The 19,950-nt window shown below is 36.7% G+C and overlaps 1 protein-coding gene across 1 annotated transcript in view; it reads right to left on the reverse strand.

Moving 5' to 3' along the window:
- Window positions 1-2,210: 2,210 nt before the first annotated feature.
- RALYL (RALY RNA binding protein like) overlaps window positions 2,211-19,950 on the reverse strand; it is a 786,844-nt gene continuing 769,104 nt past the window's right edge. Inside the window, exon 9 of the mRNA XM_061122884.1 lies at window positions 2,211-2,266. Within this exon, the coding sequence (XP_060978867.1) occupies window positions 2,249-2,266 (18 nt within the window). The 3' untranslated portion in view covers window positions 2,211-2,248. The remainder of the gene's footprint in view (window positions 2,267-19,950) is intronic.

Here is a 19,950-nt window from a genome sequence, read left to right on the forward strand (position 1 = left end):
GAGAAAGTGTACTGTTTTTAATTTATAATAATAAACTCTATAGATGCTACACTGTTCATTGTCCACTATGAGGATAGACAAATGGCAAATTTGGAAAAATATACACATGCGTATTTTCCTAGTAGACAGTACCTGCAACAGTTCTTTTCTGGAGCATCAGATTATGCCAGGCAAACGCGTCTACTTGACAGCGGACTGTGAAATCACTCGTTGATTTTATTCTCCTTCAGAAGTGTGCTGTGCTTAGTCGCTCAGTCATGTCCGACTCTCTGTGACCCCCTGGACTGTAGCCCGCCAGGCTCCTCTCCATGGAATTCTCCAGGCGAGAATACTGGAGTGGGTAGCTATGCCCTCCTCCAGGGGATCTTCCCAACCCAGGGATTGAACCCAGGTCTCCTGTATTGCAGGCGGATTCTGTACTGTCTGAGCCAGCAGGAAAGCCCATTACAGAAGCATATACAGGCTCTTTGCAGTTTCAGAATTAAAACACAGCAATTACAAAATCTCCAATACTCATTACGGTTAAAACCGGTTTACTACATTGTGGTTTTCACATTTTCTTAAAAAGGAAACACATTCCTGATCCAGCCTCTAGGTTGTAGTGGGCAAATTGTTCAAGACTTTAAATAGGAAAATGCAATGTATTTCTTTTCTTTAATAACAGAGATCCTTTTGTTCTTCAAAATTTGTTTTTTTTTTTTTTTATATTCTTTGTTGGATGAAATTGTGTAAGATTTCATTAGTTTACAATTAAAAGACATAGAGAAAGAGGATTACTCACCTTAGTGAAATTAAAGTAGAAAAATAAGACAAAACACACAAAGGTGATTTTAGAGCCTCAATTTCTTTGAAAAAAGTGGCCTTAAACCTCTAAAGTGCTCTTGATGAGGTTGCATGTTTTCTCTCTGCTCTTTAATGAGCTGACAATCATTTAGTAGAAGCATTTAGTTGGGCAGAGCATAAATACCTATATTCAAGTAGTTTTGCCTTCTATCCTGAAATACTTTCTCAAAATTCTGTATTTGGATTAAAAATGTGCTTTCTAGAAATATAAACCATACTATGCCTTCCATCATGGGTTGAGGGCCCTCTGACTTTCTATTACATACCAAATTAATGTGCCCCAGAATATGTCATCCCATAAAACGTGTAGGCATATAGAACATGTAATCCGCATATTAATAAGGTTATGCTGCTTTCATTATTCCACTGATTTTGTGACATTGCAAAGGACTTAAAAATTCAAACTGAGTATTAAAACTAAATGCACCCCCAAAGAAAGATACACACCAACTTTGTTTTAAAAGAAGCAGTATTTATTAAGAAATTATACACTTAATTCTCCTAGTCTGTGAAGATGGTTTCTTCCATTTCCACAGCACAAGACAACAGCTAAGGGCATTTGGAGAGCACTTGCAATGCCAGGGAATGGAGAATCCTTAGTAACAGGAGATGGAATGAAGAGATGTGTGCACTAATTTGAACTTTTGGATCCAAAGGCAAGACAATCTTCCTTGCCAATCTAGTTCTTATCTGTATTGGCATTAAAACCCATCCATGGGATCTCCTACCCAGACTGAAATACTGGGTATTAATTGGATCATTTCAGTTCAGTCAAGCAGAGGATGCTCAATTTAATTACAGGTCAAACCAACAATCCTTTAACTATTGAATCACATCTGAAATATTTGCATTCTTTATTAATAAAAATGGTGCTTATTGAGGGCAGAAATACAAGTTTTCAAGTATTTTATCCTTATGATCTGAAGTACTTTAAACTATAAGTTAAAAATAAATTATAAAAACTAGCATACAATGTATCTTTTCTTACACGACATTGTTGGAAATAAGTTTTAAGTTTATAATTGCAATATCACCTGACTTTTATATATGATCAACAGTAAAACATGCTAATCATAAAAATAGCTTTTACAAATATACATTTGTATACAGTGTCTCCCTTACCATTCATAAATGTCCTTCACATTTTAAGACTTAAAAAAAAAACATAATTAGCAAAGGGAAGAACACATTTACAATCTAAACCATAAAAACCTGACAATTATACAGCTTAGAACATAGAAGAAATGGAATTTCTAAAATTGAACAATACTGTCCATTTTATTTATTTGGGTTTTTATAAACTGAACCGAAGATGCTGCTATCCTGTAGGAAACCTCCTTTCACATTTCTGGGGGTTTTCACAGTTTCTCTTTTCTGCTTTGATGGCATCATTCATTACTTCAAATCACTTTATCTGTAGAAACTGAGAAAGAAAAATTATTTAAAATAAGAAATTTTTATTTCATTGCTGATAGCATGCAAAGATATATAGGTTAGATTTCAAGGCTTAATGAGGCAAAAGACAAAAGGAGTCTTAGATGTCTAGGATAAATACTTCTGAGAAGCTTTAAGTTCTCAGATCCTTTGTTGTATACAATACTAAAATTATTTATGTTTGTAGCATGATATGATTTTTTTTTTAAAATCCAGTTGATTTACTGACTGAGACCAACAATTATTTTTCAATTATTTGTCGAGGTCAGAAGAGAACCACTAGTAGATCTAGGCTAAGAGGCCTGAGCTGCTCAGGAAACTTTACTGCCCCTAAAGAGTTAACATGGAGAATTTTTCACCTGGAAAAGGCTTTTAAGAGCGCATTCCTTTGCCTTACATACCTAGGATAGGAGAAAAAATCAATACAGGGAAATGATCTGAGTTACACAATGTTGGTTACAAAAGAAGGAATCCAGAGGCAGGAAGGACAGTGAAAGACTCAGGCTGCAACCATGAGCCAGGAAACACCATTTAAAAGTGAAAATTCAACTGGTTGAAGAACTGAATTGAGAAATTGAATATGAATATGAAGATAAAATGATGCAAGATTATTTAGACTAGTGGAGAAGGGCAATTATTTATTCTAGAATTCTATCAAGTTCAAGGTCTTTGTGTTTAGGTAAAATATATACTTAAACCTACTATCCGTCAACTTCACAGATTTTTTTGGCATTAGGAAATCTATGTCTTAGAGTCAAAGACAAGCAAATCAGTTTGGATGGGAGATGCTGCTGAGAAGATCATACATCAGCTATCAATATACCTTGCAGCGCTCCTGGTTATCACTCCCAGGGGAGAACTCCAGACATCTTTGTCTTGGTACTGCGGCACCAACGCTGTGGAGCCAAACCTGGTGTGGTCGGGCACGGACGGAATGACACATTACAGCTCACTGTGTGCCAGTCCCTGCGGTTGGCGAGCCTCCCTGAGGGTGAATGGGGCGAGTCATCTACGGGCATCCCGCCCTGCCTGAGGAGCCGGAGCCCGCCCTCATGGAGCCTGAACACTAGAAGACAGAGGCGTGTCCAGGGACCACTGCTTTACACCTTTATGCAGGACAAAGGAACACTCATTTAACCTAAAACCAGCAAAGTATTGGGTTGGCCAAAAAGTTCATTCTTTTTTTCCCCCCCGTAAGCTGGCTCTCGCTGCCTTTAACTTTATTGGAAACAATTTTGTTAGACTGTATTGTGACAGATGTCATATCAGTGTGCATTAAAAAAAAAACCAAAAAGAACCTTATCAAAACTGGTGAATTTTTGTGTAGCCATTTTAATATTGAAGATGGAAAAATCAAGCAGCATTTTTGGCATATTATCCTTTATTATTTCAAGAATGTTAAAAATGCAACCGAAATGCAAGAAAAAACTTGTGCAGTGTATGCAGAAGGTTCCACGACTGATCAAACCATGTCAAAAAGTGGTTTGCGATGTCTTGTGCTAGCGATTTCTTGCTGGACGATGCTCCAAGGTCCAAGGACACCAGTTGAAGCTGATAGCCATCAAATTGAGACATTCATTGAGAACATAGTCACACCACACGGGAGATAGCCGGCATACTCAAAGTATCCCTGAAAAGCATTTGCATCAGCTTTGCATGTTAATCACTTTGATGTTTGGGTTTCACATAAGTTAAGTGAAAAAAACCCTTCTTGACAGAATTTCCTACATGATTCTCTACTGAAACAAAACGAAAATGTTCCATTTTTGAAACTAATTGTGACAGGTGATGAAAAGTGCATACCGTACAATAATGTGGAATGGAAGAGACCATGACACAAGCCAAGGGAACCACCACCAACCATATCAAAGGCAGGTCTTCCTCCAAAGACGGTAACGTTGTGAATATGGAAGAATTGGACGGGAGTCGTCTATTTTGAGCTCCTTCCAGAAAACCAAACAATTAATTCCAACACTCCCAATTAGGCCAACTGAGAGCATCTCTCCCTGAAAATCGTCTGGAATTAGTCAACAGAATACGCATAATCCTCCATCAGGATATGGCACGACTGCATGTTTCTTTGATGACCAGGGAAAAGCTGTTACAGCTTGGCTGGGAAGTTCTGATTCATTTGCTGTATCAAGCAGACATTGCATCTTTGGATGTCCATTTATTTTGGTCTTTGCAAAATCCTCTTAAAGAAAAACAATTTCAATTCTCTGGAAGATGATTCTTTGCTCAAAAAGATAAGTTTGGGGAAGATTTTGGAATTATGAAGTTGGCTGAACAATGGCAGAAGGTAATAGAACAAAAAAAAGTTCTTGGTGAAAATGAAAAATGTGTCTCTTACTTTTACTTAAAAACCAAAGGAATTTTTTGGCCAGTCCAATATGTCTGTACAAATCTGTGAGGCTGACAGAAGCTTTGTGGGCTCTATACTTCTCACTAAGAAAATGCTGCAGACCAGAGCCCCGTCTCATGAGGCTGAGTGAGGGCTGGGCAGGTCACGTACGCAGGCTGCTTTTTCCGGTACTTCCTGACACCTACGAGTGGCCGGAGAACCTGGTAACCTGACCTTTTACTAAAGTGTTGAGGCCTGTGATACAGAGATTAAGAAAAAGATTGATATAGCGGTTGAGGTGGTGAGAATGGCCCTGGACATCTTCAGCTTTATGTCACATGTCCAGTCAAGATCCCAGGCCGAAAGGGAGTCAGGGAGCCTAGATGGCATTTTCTCTTCTTTCATGGGCACGTGCCTTTCACACTCAAGAACAGATGTACATCTCAACGGTTTCAGTTAACTGGATGTCGTCTTCCTTAGTGAGCACATACCTTTTAATTCTAGGAAGACTCAGAGTTGACTTGGATATGTTTACAGGAACAGAAATCAGTACTAATATTTCTGTGTTAAGAAATCTGTGAACATTTGGTACTGTAAACATGTGTTATTTCAAATAATTTAGTCTATTAATGTGACAGCCTTGTGATTTTGTCTTAGACTATGCAGTTAAAAATTGAGACATAATATTTCAGTTTTGTGATCTGTCTTATACCCACATCTTATATTCAAATATGATACTGGAAAGTCTAAGAAAACTTTAGGACATCATATTAATACATTTAACTTATTAGATTTTAAGAATTATTTCATTTTCAGAAAGATTTTATTTGTTAAACCAGACAAATGAAGTACTTAAAAACATGATAAACAATATGTTAAATTTACAAATGTCATTTACAACATTTAATTAATCAGGGACCATTATTTTTAAAAGAATTCTTAGAAGTACTTTGTAAAATTTGCTTTACTTATAAATATAATCCTAATAATTAATGCCTAACAATTTTGAGTTAAAAACTTACATAAATTAAACAACTAAAAATAGCAAAATATATACCCTTAATAATCTTTTCTCCAGTCAAAGCATAGAAAAAATCACCATGAAAGAAAGCTCACGGGTTTGGCTTAAGCACACTTTAATATTTTGACATTCTCTCTCTTTCCGCTTCTTTCTCTTAGTCCTGCTTTCTTTTTCTTCTTCTTATCTTCTTCTCACACAATATATGTTATATCCTTACTGATAAAATATATATGTGATTTTAAAAAATTAAGACATTATTCTATGTGTTCTTTATGTAGTTCCAGGCTGTGTGCATTTACGTGAGAAGAGACAATGAAATCTTGAATTTAAGGGTCAAACTCAATGTGCTACTTTTTGTGTGGTGTAAAGAAATTTTGTACATTTCTTATATACATGTATCAAAAATTATCCGTTATAAATGTGGAATGAATACCTTAATAAATAAAATTAAACAGCCTATAGAAGGATAAAAGGGAAAAGTGAAAGCCGCTCAGTCATGTCCGACTCTTTGTGACCTGACCGCATGGACTATACACTCCATGGAATTCTCCAGGATAGAATACTGGAGTGGGTAGCCTTTCCCTTCTCCAGGGGATCTTCCCAACCCAGGGATCGAACCCAGGTCTCCCACATTGCAGGCAGATTCTTTACCAGCTGAGCCACCAGGGAAGCCCAAGAATACTGGAGTGAGTAGCCTATCCCTTCTCCAGGGGGTCTTCCCGACCCAGGAATCCAACTGGGGTTTCCTGCATTGCAGGCGGATTCTTCAACAACTGAGCTATGACTGACTTGCAAGCATAAGCCGTTGTGGTTTGGGGGTTCTGATGAACGATTCATGTTGCAGGAGGCTATATGCCTGCACTGCACTCTTCCCTCCAAGACCTCCATTGATCACTTCACTATTACAGATGGGACTTGCTTAAAATGCTGCAGTAGCTGTGTATGCAAAGTTTACTAATCGTGCGTCTTCAGGTTAAGTGATGGCAGATTACATGAAGTGGCTGTTATTAACCATACGGATACAGGCATGAATATAATTCTCCTTATCTAAACCAATAGCAAAATATATTCACCCTGCTCTCCATAGAACTTGTAGTCTGGGAAGAGACCAGTTGTTTGCTTCTAAAGACATGAGAGAAAGGGAACAACTACGACATTCTTGCTGCCTTTTTCTCAAAAACGACTGTCACTTAAAGAGCTGATTTGTTTAGTATAACGTGAAACTAATTGTGCTTTCCTTCTGTTGAATAGTGGGTAATTTATCTACTGGCTGTACAGGAGCTTGGATGCTTTTAAAATAAATTCTCCTGATGATGAATGCATTTTCAACTCTCAGTGTCTCCTATTTCTGAAAAACAAGAAAAAGAGCCACTCACATGGGCTTAGTTTGTATTCAACCAAGCAATTTACTTCTATTCAACAACGTTGAAAAGGAGAGTATTAATCTACAGAGAAAGCACATTTAATTTTAAACCTCATGAACTAATATATTTGAAATAAAATAAGCACAGCAATATATTGAATAAACACACCTTATTTAGAACTCTACCACAGAAACATACTTTAAAGAAAGTCTTTCACGTCAGAAATGCTTGTTATCTTTTTTGAATTGAAATGTATAGATAATCTATATTTCTATAAAAGCAAAAAAATTAAAAGAAAAATGTGAGTAATGGAAGTTATATAATATTTTATGGAAAAGCAAGTCTCATGAGCAGGAATAATCTATATTTTTGTCACCACTAATCATGTTTACTGAGTATTATTCAACCATCCACTTTTTATAAACAATGTGAGTACATCTGGCTTTTACAAATTCCTTATTACAATTGGGATCCAATTCAATCCAAATTTCTAAATAATATAAACAGAATCCCAGAAGTGACTGTTTATTATAAATTAGAAGTTACCTTCTATTGATAAGCTCCGGGGCCAAAATTGCATTATACTTTAAATTGGAAGACTGACCACAGAAAATCCACAGTCAAATAAAAACCAAGAGGGTAGCGACTCATTGTGTCTACAAATGAAGGCAGCTGCCCTACTCTGTGATTCTCGGAGGCTGACAGCCTCTGACCCTGGTGACAGGGACTGACCAGGGTAATTAAACAGTAAGCTCAGGAATCCCACCAGGGGATTAAAGGCAGAAAGGGAATATCGGGAGCGTGAGAGATGTTACAAGCTTGTACAGCTATTCCGGTGGGAGTTCTCCAGCTTCAGTTGTCTAACTGCCGTCAAGCATTGAAGTTGGGTGCAACTGCTGACGGACCTATAACGCACGTTAACTCCAGTGCTTCTCGGAGAGTCAGGACCCCGTTGGCCAACCATCTTCTGGATGTGCTACCCGGTCACTCGTACTGCTTCTTTCCTATCTCCATCCCGTTTCCTCCCTCCTTAATTAGCTTTACCTCTAATTCCTAACAGTTCAGCTTTATCGTCCTCACTCATTATTCTGTCCATATTCCCATATCTTTATCTTATGCTCCATCTGTCTTTCAACATTCATCAGTGTGACCATGAGACAAAACCCTAGCTATTTATAGTACAGTGGTTCACATATCTCCAGATCCTTAGGCTTTATTTCATACCAAATGAAAAGATGAAAAGACAAAGAAAATCAGTCATTTTCTATAAAATCATTGGATTTACTACAAAGGTAATGCTCAGATGTTTGATGTCCTCTCTTATAAAATGAAGAAAAATAGAAAGCACTCTTATAAAACCATCAGAAAATGAAAAAGAAAACAAAATTAATGTTAATTTAACTTTATTTACCAAATCCAAATAACTTGTATTCTTACAAATATTGTAAAGTGATTGCCAAACTTATGACATTCATATTTTAGTTTATGACATTGATGGTATAGATAAACTATAGTTTTTGATATCAAATTGAAAATAATGTGCTAATGTAAAATGACAATTAAAAATGCCATTTTCTTTATGGATATTTGGTTTGGGACAAGGCTTACTGTATGTGATTTTTAACAAACTCTTTTCAGAGTTAATTATATCATTTGGTATCTAATTACTGCTATCTCTAACAGATACATTGGTGCAGTAATAGTTTTTACATCCTGACACACAGATCATTTGTGTTTCTAGAGTCCACTTCATTTAATTGAAATCACAAATTATGTTCAAATAAGAGGTAAATATTGTCTTCTTTTGGATTCATTAATTCATTGTTTACCACAGTGAATAATGTGTTTAGTGTGATAAAATGCAGCAGCATCAGGAGCCATCCAGTGCTCTGTGGTCACTCCAGAGCGTTAGTAAACCAGAGTAACGGAGTGGTTAAGAAAGTGATTCATGGGTGAAGAAGGACCTTGCCTGACTCCCCAGCCAAGGCAGGAGGGCTTTCCCTGGTAACCACTGCTGGTGGGCACACAGTTTTGACTTAACCAGCTTAGGAGGGCACAGAGCTCTTCACCTCACAGAGACTCCTGCTCCATTTGTGGACGAGAGTGGGTAGAAGAGAATTTGCTTCTTGAGTCTAAATCTGCTAACTGGCTGAGCTAGATATTGAGACAAAACCTAGAGAGTGTGGTAACACCAGACAGCCAGACCTAATTTGAGAGCTACAGAGATACCAGGAAGATCCCATCCATGGGACAAGAATTCAGGTCATTTCTCCAAAATGGTAAGAGAGAGGAAGGCAGAGACCAGCTCTACGGGGAGTGGACTGGTATTAGACAAAACATTAGGGCGGGAATCTGAAGAATAAGACTTCCTTGTTTTGATTCACTTATTCATTTCTGTCTTTGGACCCCATTTGTTCCCAGGAAGAAAGTAGGATCCAGTTTTGAGAATAAACCTAGAGAAACTAATATGCTTACAATAAGAGAAACAAGAATGTCTTACAATCTGTGGCATCTGAATTACTCAGCTAAGACTCCCTTAATTTGCCCCAAGCAAGGTGATTGTGTTTGGGCTATTCTTAGTGTCTGCGGCTGGGTTAAGACGCTGGGCATGGACAAAAATCAACATAATAAATTTTATGTATATAGTGTGTGAGAGTTCATAGAACACTTTAAGTATGTTCTGTTTGATTTTAATTACAAACCAGTGAGGTAGGTCATTGGGCAAGAATCATCCTCATATTAGTCACTGATCCTTAACTTCAGGAGTTGGTGATGGACAGGGAGGCCTGGTGTGCTGCAGTCCATGGGGTCGCAAAGAGTCGGACACAACTGAGCCACTGAACTGAACTGACTGATCCTTGGATCAGACAGTGAGTGTCTTGACTAAACCAAAGCCGTGGTGCTTTATTTAGGGGCGGTGCTTTCTGTAGCATTCTATTCTGCCTAGTTGTGAGGAGGAAGACAGTAGGGAGTCAGGCATGTGTATGCTCAGTCGAGTCCGACTCTTTACGACCCCATGGACGTAGCCTGCCAGGCTCCTTTATACGTGGGATCTTCCAGGCAAGAATACTGGAGTGCCTTGCAGTTTCCTCCTCCAGGGGATCGAACCTAATCTGCATTGCAGGCAGATTCAGACTGGGCACGATATTAATTTTAGCACAGGTGATCTCAACTGGGATGTGAAAATACACTGGTGTTCTACTGGTGAGTGGGGTAAAAGAGAAGGAATTACTGAGAAAGTACTAGGATTCGTATATAGCCTACCACCTACCTTTCTCTGTTTGGCTTTTTTAAAAAGTTCTGCCTTGCATTAATTCAAATCATTAAAATTAAAATCTTACTTTAGGCATCTGTCTAAAGGAGACCTTTTATGTTGTAAAAATACATTTGATTAAGAAAAAATAATGTTTAACTTCAGAGTAAAATTATCTAATGTGGGTTATAAGTTTATTTAAAATGTCTGTGTAAAAAGTTAATTAAATACTGACAAATAATTGATGAATTATATGATTTATCAGAGCTTGAATGTTCTGTTCCACAAAGTAACACATTAATATTTCTCTTAATTCTTTCAAAACTGTTCTCTGATACTTTCTGAAGATACTTATGATTGTGTTTTGAGTGTTCTGGGCTCACTGACAATCATATTTGAGTAGCTGAACTGATAAATCATAGTAATCTTATTTGGACCATAACTGGTATTTGATCATGCACTGATTTCGATTTCTCATGCTAATTATATAGTGTCAAACAACCATTAGTTACTCCCAATGCTAGTAAAAGATAATGATAATTTTAGGATAATACTCCAAATTGCTTAAGTTAATTCCAATGCTAGAAGCCAAATGCTGATTAATGCTAAGATTATTATGAACTTTGAAATTTTACACATTTTTATTGCTTTATACAGTTCTTTGAGTAACTGCTTTTGGCACACAAGAAGAAATATTTTAAAAATTATTTTATATATAACTGAAAATGTGATTTAGAATTGATTGGTTTAGAGGTTGACATTTAAAAGCCCTTGACAATAATATAGTTAATTCACAACCATTCAGAATAGCTAGGGAAAGGTTTTCATGGTTATTTAACAATTTTCATTTAATTTAATTAAATTTACTGTATCTACTTATCAAATAATTAGAACATAATAAAATATCTTCAATTTTAAATTGAGCAAAATTAATCTGAGAAGGCAAGTGAAATAGTAAAGTGAAAGAAATAATTATACTATTATTTTATTAATAAAGTGTTTTTGTCAATATATTTGAGAAATTCAGTTGGTTAAAAAATCTTAAGGTTTAAAGCTTTGGGATACTATGAAAATACTCTTGGCACTCAAATTACACTGGATCTAAGAAAATCCTGAATAATTCAGAGAGATCTCAGAGTCATATTGCCTGATTATTAAAAAATAAACCCCAGGATTGTAAAACAAGAAGGAGGTATTGGAAATTGGACTTTGTCTTATAGGACAAATTTATATTATACCACCCACCAGTGCCTTTTTGAAATAGGTTTTGGATACCAGCTCACTTACCTCTGTTTTCTCCTTAATACTCTAAAAGAAGGTAGAATTTAGAAATAGTATCAATTATATGATCATTCTGGTATGGGTCAAGACAAATAAGAGCTTGGAGCATTTTAATTCAATAAATTGATGAAATAATTTAAGATAAGCTGAGTTCTGGAAGATTTCTGTGAACAAATATGTCCCCAATTTTTATTGGAAGTGATTTTTTCCTTTATAATTAGATTCCTCTAGGAAATCACACTTTATGGACCTGAACAGAAGGCAGTATCATCATCTGTTCATCGGCTTTGACTTTGGAAATCTAGGAAAGACTCCTGACCACTAATCTGTGCTGTGTGTTAAAGAGGAAGGGCACTGTGTCTGCCTAGCTTTCTGTAATTATCACCTACACCTGGTGTTTATTGCTGAGTAATCCCTCTGTGGTATTACCTGGCACATAAATGCAATATCTCCTACAACTGCTATGTACATGGGAAACTATAAATGATTTCTATAGCATTTTACAAATGCTCAAATCTTAATGAAGAGAAGTCTGAGGCAATAAGGAAAGAAAGTCACCTACCCGGGGTCTTACTGAAAGGGATAAAATAAATCCAGTCCAGAATCACACTGTGGCCCTTATTTGAAGGCCAAACTAAAATAAATACTTGGTTTGGAATAAACATCAAAGAATAGGTGGCTCATGTCTGAATGTAGGCAACAACATGCTCTCCGCCCAAAACTTCCTCTAAAAAATGTGTGTTCTCGATGAGAGGTGCTGGGAAAATAATGGTTCAGATGAAGTTTCAGACAGAATGTCCCCAACGACTTGTTGGTTTGTTCAGGCCTCAGGAGCTGCATTTTGTCTAACGGGGTTTTGGTAGATGAGTGCTCAGAAGCCAATAGAGAAGCCTTTTATGACACTATTCTGCAGATTCTCTATTTTTCTGCTAACAATGTAGGCAAGTAAAAGAGCACAGGAAATTGGCTTCTGAGTCACAAAGAAGAATTACGAATGTTTACTTATTTGCACATAACCTTAAAACCTTTTAAATAAATAAGCTTTATTTTAGAGGGTCATAGGTAATGGTATTTTGTAATTGGACTTCTGTATCATGTTTTATTTTTATAGCACTATCAATGGCTACATAACTATAAGGTGATAGCAGCTACCCATTATTAATATTTTAGTGTAATCATTTCATTGGCTGAACCCATTTGAGGTGTGAAAAGAAGTAACCAATTTTATCTAAAGAAAATATACCATAAGAAAATACTATACCTCATATAGGAAAGACATCAATTTTATGGTGAATGTCTTCAACCTGATTTATTTTCCTGTTGGGCTGCATGAAGCTCAGGCTGGAATCAAGACTGCTGGGAGAAATATCAATAACCTCAGGTACACAGATGACACCACCCTTATGGCAGAAAGTGAAGAACTAAAGAGCCTCTTAATGAAGTGTAAGAGGAGAGTGAAAAAGCTGGCCTAAAACTCAGCATTTAAATAACTAAGACCACGGCATCCAGTTCCATCATTTCACAGCAAATAGATGCGGAAAAAGTGGAAACAGTGACAGACTTTATTTTCTTGGGCTCCAGAGTCACTGTGGACGGTGATTTTAGCCATGAAATTAAAAGACGCTTGCTCCTTGGAAGAAAAGTTATGACGAACCTAGACAGTGTATTAAAAAGCAGAGATATCATTTTGCTGACAAAGGTCCTCATAGTCAAAGCTATGGTTTTTCCAGTAGTCATGTAGGATGTGAGTGCTGGACCATAAAAAAGGCTAAGCATTGAAGAATTGACGCATTCAAACGGTGGTGCTGAGAAGACTCTTGAGAGTCCCTTGGACTGCAAGGAGATCAAACCAGTCCGTCCTAAAGGAGAGCAGTCCTGAATACTCGTTGGCAGGACTGGTGCTGAAGCTAAAGCTCCAATACTTTGGCCACCTGATGCAAACAGTCAACTCATTGGAAAAGACTCTGATGCTGGGAAAGATTGAGGGCAGAACTGGGTGACAGAGGATGAGATAGTTGGATGGCATCATTGACTCAGTGGACATGAGTCTGAAGCCCTGGGAGATGGTGAAGGATGGGGAAGCCTGGCATGATGCAGTCCATGGGGTCGCAAATAGTCGGACACGATTGAGCACTGGACAATTTACTTTCAGAAATAGTTACTCGATTTAGAGATGGTTCAAGGAAAAATGTCCTTGCTTAGCATTAGTATTTACAGAGCTCAAATGTGGCCTCAATGATTAGAAAATAAAATTAATCTTAAATTTTAAGGCTATTTAAAATTCTGGATAAAGTTTGAGACTGACTTCATAGTTATTACTTTTTATATAAATACAATGATAATTTAAACTTTTTCAATTCGTACTAACATTTTTCTTACAGTAAAAGTTAAGAAAAAAAAATTTAAAAGAGATGACATTGAATGCTTTTTATAGAAACAAAAATTGCAAATTTTGAGCACACAGATAAAATCCAGAGGAATGAGATGCATCAAGGTATTTAAATGAGAAGCTTTGTGCCTGATTAAAAAGAAATATCAAATTCCGTAACATTTGGCATACTTTCCTAATGCAAACTAACAAGTCAATTTGCATGTAAAATTTCTGCCAATTTCAAGCAGAAAACTACAAGGCAGACGACTGTAGGAGGGTGATGGCCAGTCGGAATGTCATCCAGGCATCACCTCATCAAGTGTGGAGTGCGGGGCAGCTCGGCGGAGCTCCCTGTTCTCAGAGGGGTGCGGACAGCTGCAGGTGCCCGAGACGCTGTCAGGTGGGAGGATGCCACCGTGAGAAAATTATCCCGCCCGTGTTCTTACAGTTCTGACTGCATTAAAGAGAAAGTTTCTGCTCACGCTTATTCTGACATCTCTCTACCACTGTCTACACTTTCTTGTCTTTGTTTTCAGTGAGAGACGGGAGGGGGTGAGAGAGAAAAACAGGAATGCAAGATTTTTCAACATATGAAAACAGCAAACTAAATTTAAAAAATCGTGTCTTTTCATTATATTTATTTAAAATATATTCCTTACTTACGAAAAGGATAATATGGTTTTCCATTTACTGGACTGAACTAAAGTTTAGTTTTAAAGATACGTTTATTATACATTAAAAAGATAAGTCAATTTAATTTTAAAGTTAAGTTAAATTATCATCAAAGATCATAAAGGTACAGCACTGATTAAAATTAATATCATCTGTAAATACTAGTCTGTGGATTTTACAGACCCTTATTGAATTTTGAGTCTGCCTTTATTACCAGGATGACCTTAGGGAAGTTACTCTCTTAAACCAGTTACTTATAAAATACCTATTCCCCAACATTATTTTAGTCAATAAATGAAATGATGTATATTAAAAAAACCTCATTATTAATCCTGGAAGGAAATGAAAATGGAAAAAGTAGTTTCCTTTTCCTCTTTTATTTTTTGACTTGGAATGAAATAAAAATCTTCTCTCTCTGTGCATGTGTGTTTATGTGTACGTATATATTGTATCACACATTTTCAGTTTTCTGCCTTTGTAAAATAAGCTATTTTTCTACATTTTTGAAATAATTAAGCCCCCAAAGATTCCACACCTTATCCAATTCACAGAGCTTTAAATGGCAGCAGCTTTAGATGTTATTTCCAGTAGGCCACGGGTTAGCAAAATTTGCTTTAAGGAAATGTTACTGCACATTATTAATATGTATTCCTAAAAATGTGTGTGGCAAGGTAGAAAATATCAAACATGTACAAAGTATCCAGAATACTTATCAGGTTCCAGTTGATAAGAATTCTTATCAGTCTTCCAAAGGCCTGATCTTTCATCTCATCCCAGGTTACCCTGGAGCTTGTCATTTTTCCATATTCAGAGCAAGCCAAGAGGTTGTTGGAGTTTCTTGAGGGGAGATTCTGAGGTAGAGCGGGGCTGATGGTGCAGACTGGCTTCTCTTGCCAGAGTTTTAAGCACAGGGACCAGCGAGACACAGGCCCCTGCTGCTTCGTAATAAAGGCACACGGTGTGGGTTGTGGAGGGGGAATGTGAAGCGAAGATGCCCTTTGCAATTCAAATGTTGCCTGGGTATAAACATATCATCGCAGGCAAATAGATTTAGGAATTCACTTCCAGAATATGGGGCAAGGAGTGTAAAAGGTCAGCACCATTTAGACAATTAATTTCTTTTCCACTGGGACCCTGTCAGCTGAGCTATGAATCAAATTGAAAAAAATCTTTTTTCCCCTTTCTTTCAATTTCTGATTTAATGAAAAGCTTTCACACCTTTTCTCATTTCTTCTGTCACAGATTATTAGATTCAGTGTAGCTTGAAAAGGTATAACATTAGTTCCATCAGAAATACTGCTGTTAATGACTTTCTTAGATTGCTCAAGCACAAGTTTCTGGCTCTGATATTTATCAAATGATCATAGTCATTTAACTACTTTAAAAATTTTTGTTCTGAAGTTTTTTAAGCTTATCACACTCAATATTTTAAAAACCAGCAATAAAAAGTCAGTAAAGTCCTATGTTTATAATACTTGGTAATAGATCAACTATATTTGGAACATTAAAATTCAAAACTTAAAAAAAAAGAGCTAGTCATTTGGTGGGTAAAATTCTTAGGCCAATAAATTCAACAACCTTTGTATAAGACAATTGGAGGTTAGTATTTACAATTAACTGTCTCTTTCTGGAAATGTCTATTAAGCCATCCAATGGATAAATGTTGGAACATCATCACGTGTAATTTGAATATACTTTAACACTGTGGATAAATGAATTGCCTGATGTATCTAAGAAATAGTTTCTGATATTTCCAGATAGAATAATACTTGTGAATAACATTTTAGATTTAGAATAAAGAAAATATAACTGAAGTTTTCAGTGTTTTACAGATTTGATATTGTAGAAATAGAAATTATCACTAATATACAGATCTGGAAGAATAAAATAATAATTAAAAAAATGTAATATCATATAGCATTAGTGTCAGAAGATTGAAGGGATATATTAGTATTGTGTCAGGGATCCAACATTCATTATTTAATAGGATGAAATGAGTTACTTCTGTGGACATTCTTTGAATGTAAAGATAAGTAGGAAAGGTTTAAGACACTAATCTTCACCTGGCTGTTGAACAAATGCAGTGAACACATTCACACGCACTTCCGTGCCTGGAGTCTTTACCGACACACAGTTGTCCGTTTAAAAACAGTGAGCAGTGGAAAGGCACCAGAGAATCTAACAGAATTTGCATATGCTGTGCCACGGAGCACACAGGATGCTTCAGAAACCAGGCCTAGGTCTAGTTAAGGTTTATGACTCTAAAATGATGTTTCCATGGCTACAGGCCAATTTAAAGAATGCCCCTTACAAGATGCAATTTGTATTCTCTATGTTTCCTCTAAACTGAAAGTAATTCTAGTTAAAATGACCCTTTAAAAGTCAAATGAAGCAAATCTACACCTACTAGGCAATCAGTGAATTATTTCTTCCCCATGAGTGATTGACAGGAAAATGGGAGGATTTTAACAAACATGTAATAAGCTTTGTTGAGCATACTCATAAGCACATGTGCTCACTTATTTCAAAATTATTTTATTGAAATAATAAAATCATCAATTTTAATAATCAATACAATTATTAATAAATAATAAAAATTAATTCTTTTGATTCTCTTATGCTTTATATCATTTCCTCAAACTATTTTTATTTCTTAAGGATGAGTGAAAGTCGCTCAGTCATGCTCGACCCTTTGTGACCCCATGGACTATACAGTCCATGGAACTCTCCAGGCCAGAATACTGGAGTGGGTAGCCTTTCCCTTCTCCAGGGGATCTTCCTGACCCAGGAATCAAACTGGGGTTTCCTGCATTGCAGGCAGATTTTTTACCAACTGAACTATCAGAGAAGCCCTTTATTTCTTAAAAATACTGTATATTTGTTCCAACAGTATCTTATAATTTACAGAAAAAAGGGTCTTTTGCCTTCTTAGGTAGGTTTAAGATGATGATGAAAGAAACTGAAGGTAACACAAACAGATGGAAAGATATAACAGGCTCTTGGATTGTTAAATGACCAAGTGTCAGTCATTTAAATATTCTTAAAATGACCATACTATTCAAGGCAATCTATAGAGTAAATGCATTCTTATAAAAATACCAATGGTATTTTTCACAGAACTAGAACAAATAATTTTAAAATTCATACGAAAATACAAAGGAATCCAAATAGCCAAAGTAATAGTGGAGAGTTGGAGAAGTCGTGTTCCTTGACTTCAGACTATACTCTAAAGTTACAGCAGCCAAAACAGTACAGCACTGGCGCAAAAACAGACACTGAGATCAACGGGGCGGAATAAAGTCCAGGGAGAGACCCACGCACTCACGGTCAGTCAGTCTGTGGGAAAGCAGGTGAGAACATATGGTGCAGAAAAGACGATCTCTTCAACAAGTGGTGCTCAGCAAATTGGACACTTACATGTACCAGAACGAAATTGGAATATTCTCTTACAACACATACAAAAATAAACTCAAAATGAATTAAAGACCCAAATGTAAGACTGGATACTATAAAGCTCTCAGAGGGAAATATAGGCAGAACACTCTGTGACATAAATCGCGGCAATATATTTTTGGATCTGTCTCCTAAAATAAAGGAAATGAAAGCAAAAATAAAGAAATGGAACCCAATTAAACATAAAACCTTTTGCACAGCAAAGAAATCCACTGACAAAAGCTAAAAGACAGCCTACTGAATGGGAGAAAATATTTGGAAATGATATGATTAATAAGGGATTAATATTCAACCCATATAAATAGCCTGTTCAACTCAGCATCAAAACCAAATAATTCAATTAAAAAATGAGCAGAAGAACTAAACATTTTTCTGAAGCACCTCACACCTTTTAGAAAGGCTATCATCAAAAAGAACATTAATAACTGTTGGTGGGGATGTGAGGAAAAGGAACTTGTGTACGCTGCTGGTGGGAATGTAAATTGGTGCAGTTACTATGTAAGACAGTATGAAGGCTTCTCAAAAAACTAAAAACAGAACTAGCATATGACGCAGCAATTCCATTCCAGGTTATATATCTGAAAAAAACCAAAGACACTAAGTTGGAAAGAAACATGCATCCCAATGTTCATAGAAGCATTATTTATAATTGCCAAGATACGGACGCAACCTAAGTGCCCATCAATAGATGAATGGATACAGAAGACGTGATACATATGTATTTAAGGATGCTACTCAGACATAAGAAAGAACAACATGCTGCCATCTGCAGCAACGTAGACGGATCTGGAGGGTATTCATGCTGTGTGCATGCTCAGGCGCTCAGTCGTGTCTGACTCTTTGCTGCCCCGTGGACTGTAGCCCACCAGGCTTCTCTCTCCATGGAAGTGTCCAGGCAAGAACACTGGAGTGGCTTGCCATTTCCTTCTCCAGGAGATCTTCCTGACCCAGATGTCTCTGCCATCTCCTGCATTGGCAGGTAGATTCTTAACCACGGAGTCACCTGGGAAGGTGTTATGCTAAGTGAAATAAGTCAGACGGAGAAAGACAAATACTGTATGATACCACTCATATGTGGAATCTAAAAAATACAGCAAACCAATTGTTACCAGTGAGGGGAGGGGTGATACAGGGGGAGTGGGGAGACACAAATTACTGGGCATATGATAAGCGTAATGCAAAGCGAATAGACTTGAGTACACAATGGGGGAAGATAGGGTGGGGCAAATTGGGAGCGTAGCATTGAAACATACACATCACCACACGTGAAACAGAGAGCCAGTGGGAATTTGCTGTGTGATGCAGGGAGCTCTACCTGGCGCTCTGTAACAACCTAGAGGGGTGAGATGGGGTGGGGTGTGGAAGGGACGTTCAAAAGAGAGGGGACATATGTATGCCTATGGCTGATATGTTGATGTATGGCAGAAACCAACACAGCATTGTAAAGAAATTGTCCTTCAATTAGGAGAAAAAAAAAGATAGGCTCAATGACATATTGTACATGAGGAATATAGCCAATATGGTACAGTGACTGTAAATGGGAAGTAGGACTTTAAAATTGTATAAAAATTTTTAAAAATTAAAAAAAATTAGCAAATTTTAGTAGCTTTAAATATCACATATTTTTTTAATACTAGTTTCATTAAAGGTAAAACTTTAGAAAGCGCTGGTTGATTACTGGTGGTTAACAAAATTCACTTTGTATTTATACTTCTATTTACCTTTTACAGGCCCTCTATCTAAAGTATCTATCATATTTATTTTCTTCAGGGAATTCCAAATAGACCTTTTAACTGGTAAGTTAAAATTTAAATAATGAAGGATTGCTTAACAATGAACAATCAAGTAACCATTAATTGAATACTCTAGTGATTGTGTTAATTTTATGGAGTAGGTTCAGACTGAATATGTTTTAGA

The sequence above is a fragment of the Dama dama genome, chromosome 21 (genome assembly GCF_033118175.1).
Source record: "Dama dama isolate Ldn47 chromosome 21, ASM3311817v1, whole genome shotgun sequence".
In the NCBI taxonomy this organism is placed as follows: domain Eukaryota; kingdom Metazoa; phylum Chordata; class Mammalia; order Artiodactyla; family Cervidae; genus Dama; species Dama dama.